We start from the raw sequence: 15,637 nt of genomic DNA, 5'->3' as shown, positions 1-15,637 counted from the left end.
AGGCGCACCCATTATTGTCTTTGCCAGCGGCGGGCGGGCGGTTCAAAAACCTGGGGCGCAAAGGGCGAGCTCAGGACAATTGTCTCGGACGCCGATGTCTTTCGGGTGACCTAGCAGACAAGGCGAACATCGAGATCCCAGTAGACAGCGGCTTTCCCCAAAAAGGCAATTTTGATCTGAGATGCTTTCGAGAAACGCATCAGCGCGAGGTCTAGCGAGGTTTGCGTGAGGGCTGAGAGGCACGTAGCCTCACGGCCAGAAGGTGCCACACGGCAAGGGAATCGCGAGATCCATGAGGGTGCGCGGTGCGCTCTGGTGCGTTCCATCGGACTGATGCGCATTGACAAAATAAGGCCGCGAAGGCCGGTGTTAGTATCGCCGACTCTGCTCCCGCGTGAGTGGCGATCTCAGTAGGCCTAGGTAGAACTGATATATGCATCAATACACGCGGAACAGATTTCTAGTCGAAGATACAGCAGCCGAGGCGTAGGAGTACAAAGATCCGCTTACAAGTCGTCAACCAAATACAAGGCAGTTGCCTTCGCAGTCCCCCCGGCTTCCTACTCGTCATGTCCGAGCCCGGCCCCTTCTATCCACTTTGTAGGTTCGATCCAGGGCGCGATCGTCTTCAAGTCTTCAAATGTCAGGGACGCATAGTGACTTCTGCTCAGCCCGTCTACTAGTTCTAGGTCTAGAAGCGGCGATGCGCCGAACGGTGGCTTCGTATTCTGACCGATCAGCTGAGCGACGAGCCTAAAGGGATATAAGAGATATGTCGTCGGGACGACGTGGATGCATCCACTCACATCATGCTCCACATCCATTGCATCCCGCTTTCTTCTATGTCCCCATCTGCGAGCCACCGCAGATCTTCGCCACTCGGGGTGAAGAATGGGTAGTTCTCGTAAGCTGGAGCGGGCAACGGGTGGCTTAGACGGCGGTACGTTTCGTTTATCCGCGCTGCTGGCACAGCCGTAAATTCCCGTTATTGTGCGCGTTACAAAACAGACCAACCTCCGCTGCTAGCCCCTGTGCTGAGTGGTATATTGATGATGTGGTCGTGTTCACCGTCCGATTCGTCGGAGGACGATATGTCGAGATTCGTCAATTTCGCTGCGGTGTCTCCGTCCATCCCTGGAGGGTGGAGGAGCGCCTTGGCGAGATGGTTGACACCGAATGCTGTCCGCGGCTTGTTCAGGACGCCAATCGCCAAGATTCGGACATCCGGGAATTCGACGACGACCTGTGATCGTGCTATGTCTGTAAGATATAAGGGGACCTTGTGAAGTGCTCCGACTGACCCTTATGCGGGGCTGGAACTGCATCAGATCGTTTTGTATCCTGCATGGACGTCAGCATGCGATCGACGCCGGATGTACTGTATGACCGCTCCAGAACCCATATTCTATGATAGGCGGCTCGCCCTCAGGCTCGGACGTGCACATGAAAGGCCCGACATAGTCCAGCACTGAGTGGTACAAGGGTATGTCAACGCCCGGACACGTATGGCTCATTGATCACACTCGTCTGGCATCTTACAAATTTGGCTACCATGCATGGGTAGCGGTATGCCCACATGCGCGCATATGCTGCTTCGTGCAGCCAGAGCGTCGAGCACAATGGCGTGATACACAAGCCCAACCACTTGACACTCTCGACGGGGCGGTCTACTCTTGTACTCACCTCATCTGTTCGAAAATAGCTAGCGGGTCGAAACCTCGCGATGTGCCATTAAGCTGATTGGCCGTTCCATTTCTGTTCAGCACAAGGTAGCTAGAGGTGACATCAGACACAACCGTGTACAGGGGCATGGACACGTACTCTGTCCAAGCTTCATCATGGGTGCATGCAGAACTCGTGCGGTGCCAGACGCGGTAGAGAACCCTAACCCATGGTGTAAGTCAATATGCAAGGTCAGGGATAGTAGGACGCCTCAATAGACTGACTTCATGAATGCCTCTTTCCACGTCGCGCCTTCCTTCTTGATTTTCGCCCACGACGGCAAAAACCTCCTCCTGAAGCATTCCTCCCATTCAATGTCCTTCAAATGAGGCAGGGACGCCTCAAGCAGCAGGTAATTGGCCCGCGCAATGCTCAGGATCTCCACAAAGTTATTGCGCGGCACCGTCGAGCGCACACTCAGGTGGCGGAGCGCAGGGTCGTACTCCTGGTCCGGATTGTGGAGCGTGCGTCGGATGGGGCGGCGCCACGGGTTCAGGGAGGGCTCAGAGGAAATCGCCCGCAGGCGGTTCGAGACGTAGGTCGTGGTAACGAGTGATGATAGGTCGAGCTCGCCCAGGATGTCCGCAATCAATTCGACCGGGAGCGACTCGAGTACGTTGAAGTTATTACGATCCATGTGCGTCGTTCGAGAGAGACGCTGCCGTAACGGTCTGTGGCGACTCTGCCGCCGGATGCGCGTCGTCTGAATCTCGATCCGAGAGCGATACTGGAAAAGGAAGGTGTAGTGATTGCTTGCAACGGCGGCTGCCAGTCGATCTCCTTCGCTGGCGAGACTCTCGCAGTACGTCGAGGGGTCTAGGAGTATGCAGTCGAAGGCGAGTGCGTATTCGACGTGCTCTGTACACGCATTTATACACTTAGATTTGACGCTGCCAGCAGGTAGGTGGTCAGTGCTGTGGCACAGCCTCAGCGGTACTCGGCCTTCGAACCCCAGCGGAAGACGTAGAAGTTGCACCTCGTTGTAGTCCCAGGCACAGCATAACTCAGATACCGCTGTCTAAATTGACTGCAACGTACAGCATTGCAGGGCAAATCCCTCATATACCCACTTCCATTCCCGAGACGATAAATAATATCCAGGTATCCAGTACTATTCGCCAGATACATTAGAAATCCTTCCACTCATCCCAATCGTCATCCTTCTTGGCTGCCTTCGCTGCGGGTGCTGGAGAGTGCATAGCCGGAGATATCGGGGAGACCTGCGATGCGAGGCTGCCATGGCCGCGGTTCGGATTATTGTTGTAGTTGTTGAAGAAGTCTTCTTCGTCATCGTAATCCTGGTAGAGTGCGGACGTCTCCCCATCGCCATAGCCACCAGGGCCAACGGAACTGTATCCTCTCCGAGCCGGACCGCCCGTCACCGTGTCTTTCACAGTACCCACCACTCCGCCAACCTGCCCCGCCACGTCGACGCCAAGGGTGCTCCTCCCCCACATGTTCGCGCTGCGTCCTGCGTCAGCCGCGCGCTTGCTTGCTTCGGATACGTAACCCTTGACGCTCTGCTGGAAGTTCGGATCCGTGACTCTCTCCATGCCTGGCTGGATGATGTTCTCGGATACGGCTTTCGTTGCGCCTGCGACAGCAGCGGAAAATAGAGACCACCCTTTGCTCAGGGCTGCAGTGGGATTCTCCTGCAATTCGGAGAGCGAGGGCGCCGCACGTGAAGAGAGACCGTATGCAGGGTGTTGAGAGCCTGGCCCAGGTGCCGGAGTGCTCCCGAAGCCTTGATACCGACCACCCTGAGACGGAGGCAGGTCCTCAGGACGAGAAGCATTGGCGTTGCCAAGACCAGCGAAGTAGGATTCGTTCCTAGCCTTCTGGTCGTCAAACGCGGACGGCGTCATTGGACTACTCGGGGCGGGCGAGTTTCGACTGCCGAAGGAGGCCGGGGAGGCTGAACGACCTGTGCTATTACGGGCAGACGCGCGAGATTTTCGGAGGCCCTGTGCCGAGGATGGACGGCCCGCCGGGCTTGTGGTATTGTTGGGGGACCCAAAGCCCTCAGGAGGTGCTGACGGTGCCCAAGGTTTGCCGGCGAGCTCGGCATCCAGCTAGTGAACACTTGTGTAAAGATCGTCCCCGGAGAATGGGGAAACCACTTCGTACCTTCTCTCTGTATTGTGAAGCGGCCCAGGAGTGATAGGTGTCGTATGAGTTCATGCCCTGCGTATATCCGCCTGTGTCCGCCGGGTACGTCTGTATGAACTCTCTGAAGGGTGCATTCCCACCGAGCTGTAGAATGATATTCAGCGTCGGGTTGTGATCCGGCTTCCCAATGAGTGACCGGTATGAACAGCAATCAATCGCAGCTAAGTTAGCTACAGGATTCGCCGTTATACATTCAATGGCTCTAAATGGAGGTAACCACCTGGTAGCCCCAGTGCGCACGTGAGACGGATTGCAGGGATACTGCCTCTCTATGCACGAGTAGATATCGACCACCAGAGCTCCCTAGTGCAAGGAGCTACTCATCCCGAATTGGAGGGCGGCGACGACTCATGACGAGCGCGGGTATGGCGCGCGCGAAGTTCACATCGTGGTAATGTTCAGTGAACCGACGTACCTGCATTCGCTTTATCTGCTCCTCATGCCATGTGTCCATCGAGACCGAACGAACGAAGCTACGTGTGACAGGTATAAGGCGTGGGTGGTTTAATGGGGACGCGCAGGTACACACACCTGACATGAACGCCGAAGCCCCTGTGGACACCTGCACATTGGAGGCACAAGAAGACGGCGAAGCTAATGCAGCGAATTCGATGACCAGCCCCGAGATCTGAGGCACACGTAGCCTGACCTGAGAGAAGCCCACTGTGGATTCGGGTTCGAGCAATCGATGCACCTCTTGTTGTCGAGCTCTTCGCGCTTTATGAGTTCCTGGAGCGTGCGCTTTGCGACTGCCTGGTCCATGGTGGGCAGTGGGTGGCTGGTGGGCGAGGCGGAGAGAAGGGCGGTGGATGCGGTGAGGAGGCAATGTCGTGGGTCGTCGACGAGACCCGAAGGAGCGGAATGGGAAGGTTCCCACGATCATAGACGAGATTTCCGCACGCTCGCTGGGCTCGGCAGTGCGAGGACGCTACAGGGCGTACCGTACACTCGGGTCTCCCTCGAGATCACAGCCTGCCGTACACCCTGAGTGCTCGCAACGGCCACCTACGCTTGAGCGAAAAAATCCTCAAAGTATAAGCAGCAGCGGAACGGCCCAAATGAGGGCGTGATCCTGCAGGGTCGGACGCGCTTGGTCACCGAGCGCGTACGCTTCCCACTTACGGACGACGGCCATCGTCTCTCCAATCCGCCTGCATCCACGCCGCACATCTCTCTCGTACTTCTCACTCGGAACTTCGAGACGATCTTCGGCGACACTAACGCGACCACACCGCATCTGGGCTTCCCGTTCCGAGGTGCCCAAGTCAGCCATCCGACTAGCTCCAGCTGTACTCGCGACCCAGCTATCCTGGCATGAGCCAGAAGAACAACGCGCGTGCGAGCACGAGCAACGCGCAACCTAATCGTCAGGAGGACGCGCAAGAGTGTCCAGCTCCATGGGGATCATGGGTTGGAACCAAGTACGTGTTTGATGTCGTGACCGTGCGTTCACATCCAACGACTCGTCTCAGGTATTACTCGTTAGAGGTCGCGCAGAATCCTCTGAGAGCTCGTATGTGTGGGTTCGGTGACAAGGTGAGCGTTCTAGCCCATGCGTACAATCTCTCGTCTGGGGTGCCTCGCCCTGTACAACTGTGTGCATGCCTGTGCTTTTATACAAGCCGAAGCGCCGGCCGTGTACTGGAGCGCGTCTGGCCCTGTGAGGCCGTCTGCACGAGCATGAGACGCGTTCAGCTGCCATCACACGAAGCAGCTCTACATAGCTACTGCTGGGTAGAGTCCTGCGACAGAGTTCAGCGGGATACGTCGAAGATGTCGTCAGTCACCCATGATATGGCGGCTGTTCTTCATCAAGAGCTGCAACCACACATCGGTGACGTGGTGTGCGGGCACGCCGGCGATATGTGTTGCAGAGCCTAGGGTGCTTTCTTCAGGTTGCAGTTCGACGGACGCGGCGGGGTGATCGCACCCCACGCTGAGTGGTCTACCGGGATGTGATGTGCGTATGATGTCTACGCGGGTTGTAACCAAACATTGGTGTCAATATCCTGTCCGCTTAGACCCTGGTGTTCACGCGTTTTCTGATCAACTAGCACTTCCCGGCGCTGGTGCGTTGTGGGCACCGCCAGCTCATCACCTCAGGGAATGTGCACTTCGTCCAGGGGCATACAGGTGCATCTATCCCGTGAATCCACCCACGGATCACTGTCCACTTATGCACGGCCTTCTTGTCTTTTGGCCAAGGAAATGTACCGTGGTGAGATGGTGAACCGAGATGGTCACATCGTGCAAGTGCCTATAACTACTCACCTTGTGCAACCATATTTGATCCTGTCACCCTGATTATGCCTGTGTCGGACATATAAATCAATAGTCTGATCGTCCAAGATTATCCGGCAGCGAAGTCTGACTAACTCGAGGATGCATTGACAGGACCGACGTCCTCTGGCTCCTGCAGCGGTAGCCAAGATGATCGTCCGGAGAGAGGACGGAAGTGCTGTAGATGTAGAGTAAGTCTCTGAACAATGTTAGTCACCTAATCGGCTGATTGGGTGCTAGCGACACAGATACGTCCTTTTTCCTGGTGACTGTAGACCTCTGGTCGGCAGACGGGAAGCAGGAAATGAACCTTGTCTTGCACCCTACGTCGGCTGACCGGTACGTGCCTACGAATACCCCCAAACCCAAGCGGCGGGGCACCAACTCGACGGTGCAGCGGTCGAACAGCGGTAGGAAAAGCCCTACTTCGCCCGCACCCGTTGCCTCGGCGCCCACTCCTACTCAAGGCAGCCCGCAGTACATACAGGTACCTCAGTCGCATATAGACGATGCGAGTGGTCAGTAACCACGTGTGTCGCAGCAGCCCTCTTCTGGAATGCCCCCATACATTGGAGCTCCCCAAGGCTATCCCCCTCAGGTGTTTCCCTACACCGCCCACCAGCCGCCAGTTTCGGAACCCTCAAGCTATCAGTCGATGAACACCTACGGAGCGCCGTCCGATGCCCCTCAGTCATGGGCGTATCCCCCTCCTCCGACTTCGATGGAACGCGCTTCGCAGTACCCGCCGGCCCCTGTCCTGCCTCCGATCCACTCTCTCGGGAGAAACGGCTCGTCCAGTAACGGTTCTACGGCGACAGTAGGTTACAACTCCGCCAATGCATCAGGGACCGGAACGGGAGAAGGATGGCATCTCGAGAACCAAGGAAGGGAGGATGCAGGTGGGATGGGATACCGCACATGGCCTCCGGACGCTTCGTATCCCCCGATTGACAACAATGGGGTCGCTCGTCCGCCCGGTGCGATCGAATCGTCCCTTCGGGCCTCGCATGCCTCAGCGTCCAGTTCGGAAGTGCGCGAGAACTCGTACGTGCCGCTTTGCACCCGCGTCCCCTGCCGAAACTCATTTGCATAGTAGATACCCACAGGAACCATACAATCCGATCGGACAGACCGGGGCGGCGCCGTCGCTCGAGGGCTCGGCCTATGCGGCGGCACCGTACCCTTCTCAGCCGCATCAACAGCCACCACCACCATCACAGGCGCATCAGCCGTCATCCCAATACCATGAAGCTCCGTACGCCCAAGATCCTACACCGCCATCCGCTATGCCCCCTTTGCCTCGACATACGTACACGAGAACGCTCGTAGGACCCTTATGCGCGAACGCCTGCCGCCTATTGGACGAACATCGCACGCCTGGCATCTTCTTTCTATTTCAAGACTTGTCTATCCGCACAGAAGGTCCGTAACGTCGTGCAAATCCCATTGAAACGTATTGGTTCCGCTTATCGTGCATCGCTCCTTCACTATGCCTGTTTTGTAGGGTCCTTCCGCCTCCGACTACGCCTTATGAATGTCGGCGCGTAAGCAAACTCTGACTTCGATCTGATGACCGCCGAGCTATACCGCTGACCGCCTTCATCACATCCGATGACAGATCCCCAGCACCTGAGCCTGGATCGCGCTTCATTAACACTGGATTCTCTAAGATTCTTGCTCAAACCTTCACCGAGCCGTTCATTGTCTACTCCGCGAAACGCTTCCCTGGCGTGCCAGGTGAGTACACCTATCGCTACACTACATTGGAAAGGCTCGTCCTAGAGCTTGCGATCCACAGAAACTACCGCCCTCTCGATAGCTCTCGGGAACCAAGGCCAGAAGTTACCTCTCGTGAGTCGACCGCACAGTACCCTCATCCGCACTGTACGACGCTGACGTCGATGCGTGCAGCGTAATCGGAATACCTCCACGAAGCAGAGTCGTAAACGACCGCGCAGCGGCTCCGAGGGGTCGGGCGGGGAGGAGTCCGACGATGCTTGACCGTTGTTGATACCCCGCTATAGTATATGGACAGTTTCCCGTACCAAGCCTTGCCGCTGCCGCTGCCTGTAGCCAGAAGTGCATTGCCACGACTAGTAATTCACCGTGCTATCACGCCGGATCTGCCCTGCTGCCCTCTTCATCCTCGCTGTGCCCTTCCGCGTTGTGGTCTTCTCCAGTAAAGCAACCGCCTGAGGGCATGTTTCGTAGATGCGCTGAAGGATCTGCGAGGCTTGAGCTCTGCGCTGCCTGAGTTCCTGCACAGTAGGGGCATGATCGCGCTCAGCGTCCGCGGGGCGCACAGGTTGGACTAGTCTCCCGCGCGACAGGTGGCGCAAGACCTCGGCGAGCATGGCGAAGACAATCGTGTGAGGCTGCCAATCGTGCCACGTCGACGCTTTTTGGTAGAGCATATGCAGGCCATGCGCGAAGTCATTGTCTTTGCCGACCTCTAGGTCATCACCGCCCTTTCGTGTGGCTGCAATCGCTACTCGCGCTCTGCGCTCTGAGGTGTACGGCCTTTGGAACGGGATGGTGAGGACCCCCCCATCCGGACCTTTGTCCGCGGGGTCCATGTCATCTCCCGACTCCTTATCCTCTTCCAAGACTTGATCGACCGGCCTTTCAAGGATAGGAGAGGTCGGAGTGCGATCGCGTTTTCCTGTGACCGAACGAATCAAGTGTTGTCGAACTGGAATGATGATGTTCTCGACTACCCGAAACGCGCGTTCGGGTTCGCCAGCGCGGATGAGCGCCACGGCGAGATGGTTCCAATTGTGCGCGTCGAAGACGAACTTGGCCTTCTGGAGCTGCGCCCAAGTCTGCGCGACCTCGGCGTGGAAGCCTGCGGCTGACATGGCATCAATGTAGATAGAGAGCGGGGCACATAGTGTGGTTCCAAGGCTTCGGAGGTCGGGTGGACTGTCCTTGACGGAGTCCGTGATCAGGATATTGAGCTGGGTCCGTCTCACGGCGTCCTCGTACATGCGAGTCCACAGTTCACGGACAGCGTTACTGTTCCCCACGCGGCGATATGCATCGAGTATCTGAATGTCGGTCCTAAACGAATGCGAACCGCCCACCTGTTCCATCTGAGCGACGAGTTCTTCCACAACTTCTGGCCGCTCACGACGAGCATACGCTGACAATAGCGGCGCATAGAGAGTGCTCAGCGCATCTCTCCGACTGCGGCTGGTCTTCATCCACGTTTGCGCCTCCGGATCCGCCGTCACAAGGGTGCGAATGAACTCCTGGGCAATCTGCAGGCCAGCGCCACTCCTGTCGCGGGTGTACTCCTTCACGATGACCGCATACGTCGCCGCGCTGGGCTGAATGCCGCGCTTCCGCATGCGGTCGTACACCTGCTTCGCCCGTATCGTATTCCCGGCGCGAAGCCATCCAGCCATCATGATAGTGTGTATGTAGACATTGGTCCGGGCGTGCAACTGCCAGTCCTTCCTGAGCCTCATCATTTCTGCGAAGAGGTCTTTCGCGATCCACATGAGGCCGGAGTCGCACGCAGACTGGATGAGCAAGGCGAACGTATGCGCGTTCGGCCGCAGACCGGTCTCTTCAATCCGCTGGAAGAGATTCGCAACGACGCGGAAAGGCGCCCCGATGGAGACGTAGGCCTGGAGAAGCGTGTTGTATACCCCGATGTTCAGTCGTATACCCAGGTGGCTAGAGGACTTGAGGTAGTCGAAGGTACGAACGACGCCCTGCCAGTCACTGGCCCGCACGTAAACATGCATGAGGGTTTTTATCATCACCCGGTCGGGGACGACCTGCTCGCGAATGGCTTGTTTGTAGAGCTCCTCGGCGGCCAGGGCGTCCTTCCGATCCGCGAGGAGTGTGAACATGATCGTGTAGGCGTGCCGCGACGGAGGAACGCCCGATGCACGCATCTGGGCTAAGACCTCGGCTGCGTGCTCGAGGTCTCCTCGCTGCGCAAGACATTTGAGAATGATAGCATATACGTGGGCGTCCGGTGCTATGCCTGCCTTGACCATGTTCGCAAGCCAGGTGTTCATGCCGGAGAGGTCTGCCCTCCTCGCAAAGGCGAGAACGACAGACGTATAATGATAGATATTCGGCGGTTCTACTTGTGAGTTTGACGATGCGGGGGGGAAGAAGTGGTAGAAGAGCTCCGTGGCGCCATTCGCATTGCCATTGACAGCGTGCGCATGTAGCAGAAGTGCCACGTGTCTTGTGCTGACCTGTTCTCGCTGGATAAGACGTTCATAGTACTCCTGTGCTCGTTCGACGTCGCCCAGGTGGGCATGGAGGTATAAGCCGACCTCCAGATACGTGTCAAAGGCCCTGTCCGTGCCCATGTGCTCCGCCAAAGACGCGAAGAGGACATTGGCCTGCTCGAATAGGTCGTCCCTGACAAGTGCCTTGACGACGTTGAGCTGCAACTGCACTCGAACGCCTAGCTTCTGCATCTTTATGGTTTCCATGATATCGAAGGCGACACCGCCCTCGCTCTTCTCGGAGAAGACGTCTACGAGATACTCCCCCACTTGTTGCCACTGGTGTTGTTGCATTCGAGGTTTCCAGTTGACGAATGTCATCGTTGGCTGCTCTTCGCGGTAGACGATGTCGGCGACCCGTTCGCGAAGTCTCCGCCAATCTCCCCGTGCACGTTCAAGGAGCTCCACGGGCAGCCATTCTGGGAGATACGAGTTGATCCCCGACCAATGTTGCAACAAAATCTCGAAGGCGGACAGAGCGGAATGGTGAATATAGAGAGCAGTGAAATGGACCGCGAGCATCTGGGCGACATGTTTGTAATGGGTGGGCTCGACCGGCGCCGCGAGCAACTTGTCCAGCCTCTCGTTTGCGACGTCAAACGAATCCTTCATAGCGGCGCTGGCGACCGATAAACAGTACATGCGTAACTTGTCAAGGGTCGACGACTCCTTTGTCATTCGTGGAGACAACCGTTCCACAACCTCGGCTAACCTTTCCCCCATCTGAGACAACCACTCCGGGGAGATGCTATCGAGGTCGTGGTTTCCGACCGCGGTGACGATTGCAGACCCAAAATGGAACAAGTCAAGCAGCGATAAAGATGCGCAGCCGTCGCTTCGGCAGAGGTCTTCGAAAGCACGCCAGGCTTCCTCTAGGTCAGATGTGCGCCCTGCGGAGTAGTCCCGTATTGTCTGGTACCATCGATCCGTATGCCGCACTGGCGTGGACGACCCGGAAGCTCCGATGGGTTGTGGGAGGCTCGAAGCGTAACGCTGCTGCACTATGCCCACCGGTCTTGCGAAGGGCTTGAATGAAGGCAGGGGGTCACGAATCGGAGCATGCATAGGCTTCCTAATAGATAGTCGGCGCGCTCGCATTCGACTGGCATTGCTGCGAATGGAAGATGTTCGCTTGACCCCTATACGCCGGCCATCATGAGAGAAGAAGATAAGGGAATGACAAGACAGCTCACCTGTACAAGGCGGTGGCGCATTCGCAGCATTCAATGCAGTCACGTCCACGCACGTCGGGAAGTCAACTCCGGGTGCAGCCCTCTCCTTGCCCTTTACGCGCCTCGGACGAGGTGTGAAGAAATCCGGCGGAAGAGTCGAGCCGACTGTCTTCACTGCCATTCTCATAGATTGGGAAGCGGAAGGGTGTCCAGTGAGAGGTCGTCCAGACAGGAGGGTGTTGATGACGGAGGTGGCCAACGGCTCCAGCATTACAGAACCCGCCTGACTGAGGTCTTGTTCGAGTACCTAGGAGGCCGGCAGTTAGAACACGAGCATCATGCATCCTCTCCATGGACAGACCTCTCACCGGAGCACTTGGAAGACGTAGGGTAGGATGTTGTGGACCACGACATGCAAGTGCTGGAGAAATTCGTGAGCGTAGGACGCAATGGCACGTGCCCGGGGTTGTATGCCGGCGTCTACACGACGTGACCGTGCCGAGACGCGCCCGGTCCCTTTCCCGCCCACTCCAGCCGTACATCGCTCGCGCCTCCTCCCGCCCTCCTCGACGCGTCGGCTGGCTCATCGTCACAGCAGTCTTGGACGCAGATGGACGCCCCTCAACACGAGATAGTCATCGTGCCCCGCGTGGGTGAGCCCGGCCGCGACGAGCTCCGCCAAGAGTGCTACGACGTCCGCATCGACGTCTTCCACCACGAGCAGCAGTTCCCGCTCGACACCGAGATCGATGAGTCCGTCTACCACTACACATCAGCCGCGTGTGTCCGACTCGCGTTCTGGACCATCCTAGCCTCGATTCCACCGCAACCCACATCCTTCTGCGCCTCCTGCCGTCGCTGAAGCCAGTCGGCACCATACGCTGCACGAAGCACGATAACTACTACAAGCTGAGCCGACTGGCCGTGCTCAAGGACTACCGCCAGTACCGCTTCGGGCGTGCGCTCGTCTTGGCGTTGCATGACCATGTGAAGCGCGACGCGAAGCAGTCCGGTCAACATGACTCCGTCACAATAAAATGCCATTCCCAGATCCCTGTGAAGGCTTTCTATGCAAAGTGAGCCCGCATGCCGTATTCGCGTGCCGTGTTGAAATAGGCCGCTAACTATTTGACATGCGCCACAAAGATTTGGATACTCGCCCGAAGTACGTGTCCTTGCTTGCCATCTACGTACTACCATTTCTCCGCCGGCCCATCTCATTTCTATCTCTCGCCCATTGTTTAGGGGGAAGAATTCGACGAAGAGGGTGCTCCTCATCAGTTGATGGTCGCTCGCTTGTCATCATCAGATTGAGGTGCCACGCGTGTATTTGGCGTCGTAAGGTGTCGTGAGGTATGCACAGAGCTCGACGGAGGGGAGAGCTAGCAATACAGCATAGGGGGGTGTGGGGTATGTTGCTACAGAAATGTACATGTCAAGTCCGTAATTGATCGAAGGTCATAAAGTAGTGCAAGCAAGAGCATAATGGACAGAGAACACACTCTATTTGGTGTCCCTATCATCAAGAAGGTATATGGGACGGACACCGGCTGGAATGCGAACCCTCCGCGCAGTAGTGAAAGAAGAGAAAGTGAATGTCATGCAAGAAGATAAAGTCACCGCCGTCCGGAGAGCCGTTCATGAGCGACGCGTCGGCAGATCGGGGCCATCGTCCGTAGTGAAGCCGTCGCTTTCACTCTCCGAGCTGAGGGGTTCCTGCTTCGGCTGTCGCAACGCGCTTCTCGGGAACGGCATCGCATTGATAGAGCTACTGGGCAGGATACTGAAGTTGATACTTGTTCCGTACCCGATTGTGCCCTCCTCGTAAAGCTTTCTGGCGGATTCGTATTCCAGCTTCTCCTGCTCGGCTTGCGCGAGGAACGGCTGTATGACACGGTGACATGATTAATCAACTGATAGCCAACTGTCACAAATTCGTGCTGACACCCACCTTTCGTTCCTCATCGGTCATTGAGCGCCACTTTCCTGCGGCCAGGACGCTCTGCTTTGTCGTCTCGGTTTCATCACCAAAAACCTCCTTAACCAATTCGGGATCCGACCGAATCCGCTGCAAGAACATGAAATACGCGCTCAGCGGCTTCTTCGGTGCGTTCGGGTCCTTGATATTGCCCTTACGTGACTTGCCCGCCCGACGCTGCGCGGTCCGGTACGCGTTCTCGCGTTTGATGTCCTCGGGCGTGAGCGTCTTCATGTATGCAGCAAGCTCGCGCTCGCGGATATCCTTCGCCTCCTGAGATCGGCGCTTGTACGGCTGCAGTGTCGATCGTGTCTAGTCAGTGAACTGCGTCATAGGTCATGCCAGGAACTGCACCGTACCTCTTTCTCAGCATCGCTCAGCTTGGCGTACTCTTGCCCAGCCTCCTTGGCCGCTTGCGCGACGTTCAGCTTCTTCGAGCTGGATGCCTGGTGACGCGCAATCCAATCGGTGAAATACAGCTGCCAAGCAGAAGGCGCGAGCTTAGGGGGCCGAAGTGTCGACTTGAGCGGTGCTAAATTAACGCGCCGCAGTCAGTAACTGAATACGTGCGACGTGGAAGCAGCACGAGCTTACGGGTCTCCGCTCGTTTCTCCACCGGGAGAGTGTCTTCCTCAGAGCCAGCACGCTTCTTCTTCCGGATGGTGGCGTCGTCGTGTTCGCTGATCGAATCCGCGCGGCGGCTGTACCCGCGGGAAAGAGGCGGCGGGCGGGCGTGAGATACCGAGGGAGCGGACGACGATTGGAACAGCTGCGTGACGGGTGTGATCCCACGGCGCGAACTGACCCGTTGCCGCTGTGTCGCGTAAGCGTCGTCGGGAAAAGGTGGGAAGGGCACAGCCGCGAGTGGAGAGAGCGCAGCGGACTGCGCGCCGGGCGAGTCCCACAGCTGCATCGCCCACGCGGGCTTGAATGCCTCTGGCGGGGTCATCGGGGCGTGCGCGTCGCTCCGGAGGGCGTCCGTCATGATGGTGTCTTCGGGCGTGTATGACCGCGGCAGTGGCTGTAGAGCGGCGTAGGCGGTCTGCGGTGAGAACACCGACACGTCTGGGAAGACGGAGGAACTGTCGCTGTACGCGGCATATGGTGAGTGCACAGGGGGCGACGAGAGCGCGTGGTGACTCGGGATCGGGATCGGGATCGGAACCGCCGACGAGTGGTACGCGTGTGGGTCGGGGTCGGCGAGCCAGTTCGCGTAGAGCGCGCTCTCATTGAAGTCAGGCGTTGAGGAGGTCGCGTCCGTCTGACCACCGAGCGCCTCGGGACCAAATCGTCGATCAGCCGGAGGCAAATAGGGCGCCAGGGGGTCTAATTGACTGGATGTAGAGTCGGGGGAGCCAGGGAACGGCACGGAGGACGACATGGTGAAGTCGTTGGCCGGGTCCCAGACGAAGGGCGACTTTGGTTCGTACGCGCGCACGTCGTCGAAGTCGAAGATCATGTTGTCGGAGTCGAAGTGGGCAGGATCGTCGAAGGCGAACATGGGAGAGCGATCGCGGATGGACATGTCCGCGGCGGCAATGGCAATGGACACGGAGTCCCTGTCGTAGTCGTGCTCGCGTATGGCGGGCATGGGCGGGGAGGGGGACGGAAGGGGGGAGGCAAGCGGGGCAGCAGAGAGGTGACGCGCCCTTATATAGGGCGGGGTGGTCGGGGAAGGGCGAGTATGACAGAGGCGAGCGGCCGTCGAGGCGGGGAGGGCTGGGCGGGGGGCGAATTTAAGTGGGTGAATCAGAGGGTCTCGGCAGAGAAGCGCGAGCGGCCTTCGAATGGGTGCTGCCATATGCGATCGCGGTACCTCAACTGACTCGGAGGAATCAGCGGCCAGTCGAAGCAGCGGAACCTCGGACAGTCAGACTTCGGTGACGGATGCCTGTTTGGGCCGGTGTGCCGTCCAGGAATAGGCACGAGAGGGGGCCGAGACAAGGGTGGATCGCCGGGCGATACGACGCCGCGTGACGGGCACGGAGGAGGGCAGCGGGGAGATGGCAGCGGGGCGCACGCTGGCAGACTATCAGATGGGCGCGGGGCTATGACTGAAGGAG

At 57.8% G+C, this 15,637-nt stretch overlaps 6 protein-coding genes across 6 annotated transcripts; 2 read left to right on the top strand and 4 right to left on the bottom strand.

The window, feature by feature from the left end:
- Positions 1 to 374: 374 nt before the first annotated feature.
- C8Q71DRAFT_772218 (uncharacterized protein) lies at positions 375 to 2,567 on the bottom strand. Its single transcript, XM_047924401.1, has 7 exons — positions 1,947 to 2,567; positions 1,822 to 1,884; positions 1,684 to 1,773; positions 1,302 to 1,341; positions 1,015 to 1,243; positions 807 to 960; positions 375 to 753 (listed from the first exon to the last, which is right to left on the bottom strand). The coding sequence occupies exons 1-7, from the start codon at positions 2,357 to 2,359 to the stop codon at positions 561 to 563; spliced, it is 1,182 nt and encodes a 393-aa protein (XP_047776439.1). The 5' UTR covers positions 2,360 to 2,567; the 3' UTR covers positions 375 to 560.
- Positions 2,568 to 2,589: 22 nt separating this feature from the next.
- Positions 2,590 to 4,726, bottom strand: C8Q71DRAFT_772210 (ArfGap-domain-containing protein). Its single transcript, XM_047924400.1, has 5 exons — positions 4,541 to 4,726; positions 4,423 to 4,485; positions 4,307 to 4,364; positions 3,850 to 3,975; positions 2,590 to 3,794 (listed from the first exon to the last, which is right to left on the bottom strand). Exons 1-5 carry the CDS (start codon positions 4,651 to 4,653, stop codon positions 2,850 to 2,852), a joined length of 1,305 nt encoding a protein of 434 aa, XP_047776438.1. The 5' UTR covers positions 4,654 to 4,726; the 3' UTR covers positions 2,590 to 2,849.
- Positions 4,727 to 4,854: 128 nt separating this feature from the next.
- Positions 4,855 to 8,218, top strand: C8Q71DRAFT_171720 (velvet factor-domain-containing protein). Its single transcript, XM_047916743.1, has 10 exons — positions 4,855 to 5,312; positions 5,364 to 5,427; positions 6,286 to 6,362; positions 6,412 to 6,658; positions 6,716 to 7,215; positions 7,268 to 7,593; positions 7,676 to 7,715; positions 7,790 to 7,908; positions 7,970 to 8,022; positions 8,083 to 8,218. The coding sequence occupies exons 1-10, from the start codon at positions 5,206 to 5,208 to the stop codon at positions 8,170 to 8,172; spliced, it is 1,623 nt and encodes a 540-aa protein (XP_047776437.1). The 5' UTR covers positions 4,855 to 5,205; the 3' UTR covers positions 8,173 to 8,218.
- On the bottom strand, positions 7,790 to 11,904 carry C8Q71DRAFT_772208 (uncharacterized protein). The gene is made up of 2 exons (XM_047924399.1): positions 11,618 to 11,904; positions 7,790 to 11,563 (listed from the first exon to the last, which is right to left on the bottom strand). The coding sequence occupies exons 1-2, from the start codon at positions 11,865 to 11,867 to the stop codon at positions 8,265 to 8,267; spliced, it is 3,549 nt and encodes a 1,182-aa protein (XP_047776436.1). The 5' UTR covers positions 11,868 to 11,904; the 3' UTR covers positions 7,790 to 8,264.
- A 199-nt stretch (positions 11,905 to 12,103) lies between these two features.
- C8Q71DRAFT_171367 (acyl-CoA N-acyltransferase) lies at positions 12,104 to 13,204 on the top strand. The gene is made up of 4 exons (XM_047916742.1): positions 12,104 to 12,349; positions 12,409 to 12,672; positions 12,743 to 12,761; positions 12,842 to 13,204. The coding sequence occupies exons 1-4, from the start codon at positions 12,207 to 12,209 to the stop codon at positions 12,908 to 12,910; spliced, it is 495 nt and encodes a 164-aa protein (XP_047776435.1). The 5' UTR covers positions 12,104 to 12,206; the 3' UTR covers positions 12,911 to 13,204.
- A 30-nt stretch (positions 13,205 to 13,234) lies between these two features.
- C8Q71DRAFT_859995 (uncharacterized protein) lies at positions 13,235 to 15,165 on the bottom strand (the record flags this gene model as incomplete). The annotated part of the gene is made up of 4 exons (XM_047927731.1): positions 13,235 to 13,480; positions 13,548 to 13,868; positions 13,934 to 14,106; positions 14,169 to 15,165. The coding sequence occupies 4 exons, from the start codon at positions 15,163 to 15,165 to the stop codon at positions 13,235 to 13,237; spliced, it is 1,737 nt and encodes a 578-aa protein (XP_047776434.1).
- Positions 15,166 to 15,637: the final 472 nt, after the last annotated feature.

The sequence above is a fragment of the Rhodofomes roseus genome, assembly GCF_022264815.1.
Source record: "Rhodofomes roseus strain CIRM-BRFM 1785 chromosome Unknown C8Q71scaffold_17, whole genome shotgun sequence".
NCBI classification, from domain to species: Eukaryota; Fungi; Basidiomycota; class Agaricomycetes; order Polyporales; family Fomitopsidaceae; genus Rhodofomes; species Rhodofomes roseus.
This window is presented reverse-complemented; position numbering and strand designations above follow the sequence as displayed.

Coding starts and splice junctions, on each gene's coding strand:
- C8Q71DRAFT_772210 (XM_047924400.1), bottom strand. CDS start 4,653: ATGGACCAGGCAGTCGCAAAGCGCACGCTCCAGGAACTCATAAAGCGC. Junction 4,486..4,540: donor CCACAGTGGGCTTCTCTCAG/GTCAGGCTACGT, acceptor TCGCTGCATTAG/CTTCGCCGTCTTCTTGTGCC. Junction 4,365..4,422: donor GGCTTCGGCGTTCATGTCAG/GTGTGTGTACCT, acceptor TGTCACACGTAG/CTTCGTTCGTTCGGTCTCGA.
- C8Q71DRAFT_171720 (XM_047916743.1), top strand. CDS start 5,206: ATGAGCCAGAAGAACAACGCGCGTGCGAGCACGAGCAACGCGCAACCT. Junction 7,216..7,267: donor TCGGAAGTGCGCGAGAACTC/GTACGTGCCGCT, acceptor TTTGCATAGTAG/ATACCCACAGGAACCATACA. Junction 7,716..7,789: donor CGCCTTATGAATGTCGGCGC/GTAAGCAAACTC, acceptor ATCCGATGACAG/ATCCCCAGCACCTGAGCCTG.
- C8Q71DRAFT_772218 (XM_047924401.1), bottom strand. CDS start 2,359: ATGGATCGTAATAACTTCAACGTACTCGAGTCGCTCCCGGTCGAATTG. Junction 1,774..1,821: donor CATGATGAAGCTTGGACAGA/GTACGTGTCCAT, acceptor TGTCACCTCTAG/CTACCTTGTGCTGAACAGAA. Junction 1,244..1,301: donor AGTTCCAGCCCCGCATAAGG/GTCAGTCGGAGC, acceptor GCACGATCACAG/GTCGTCGTCGAATTCCCGGA.
- C8Q71DRAFT_171367 (XM_047916742.1), top strand. CDS start 12,207: ATGGACGCCCCTCAACACGAGATAGTCATCGTGCCCCGCGTGGGTGAG. Junction 12,350..12,408: donor CTCGACACCGAGATCGATGA/GTCCGTCTACCA, acceptor GGACCATCCTAG/CCTCGATTCCACCGCAACCC.
- C8Q71DRAFT_772208 (XM_047924399.1), bottom strand. CDS start 11,867: ATGCTGGAGCCGTTGGCCACCTCCGTCATCAACACCCTCCTGTCTGGA. Junction 11,564..11,617: donor TGCGCCACCGCCTTGTACAG/GTGAGCTGTCTT, acceptor GCCGGCGTATAG/GGGTCAAGCGAACATCTTCC.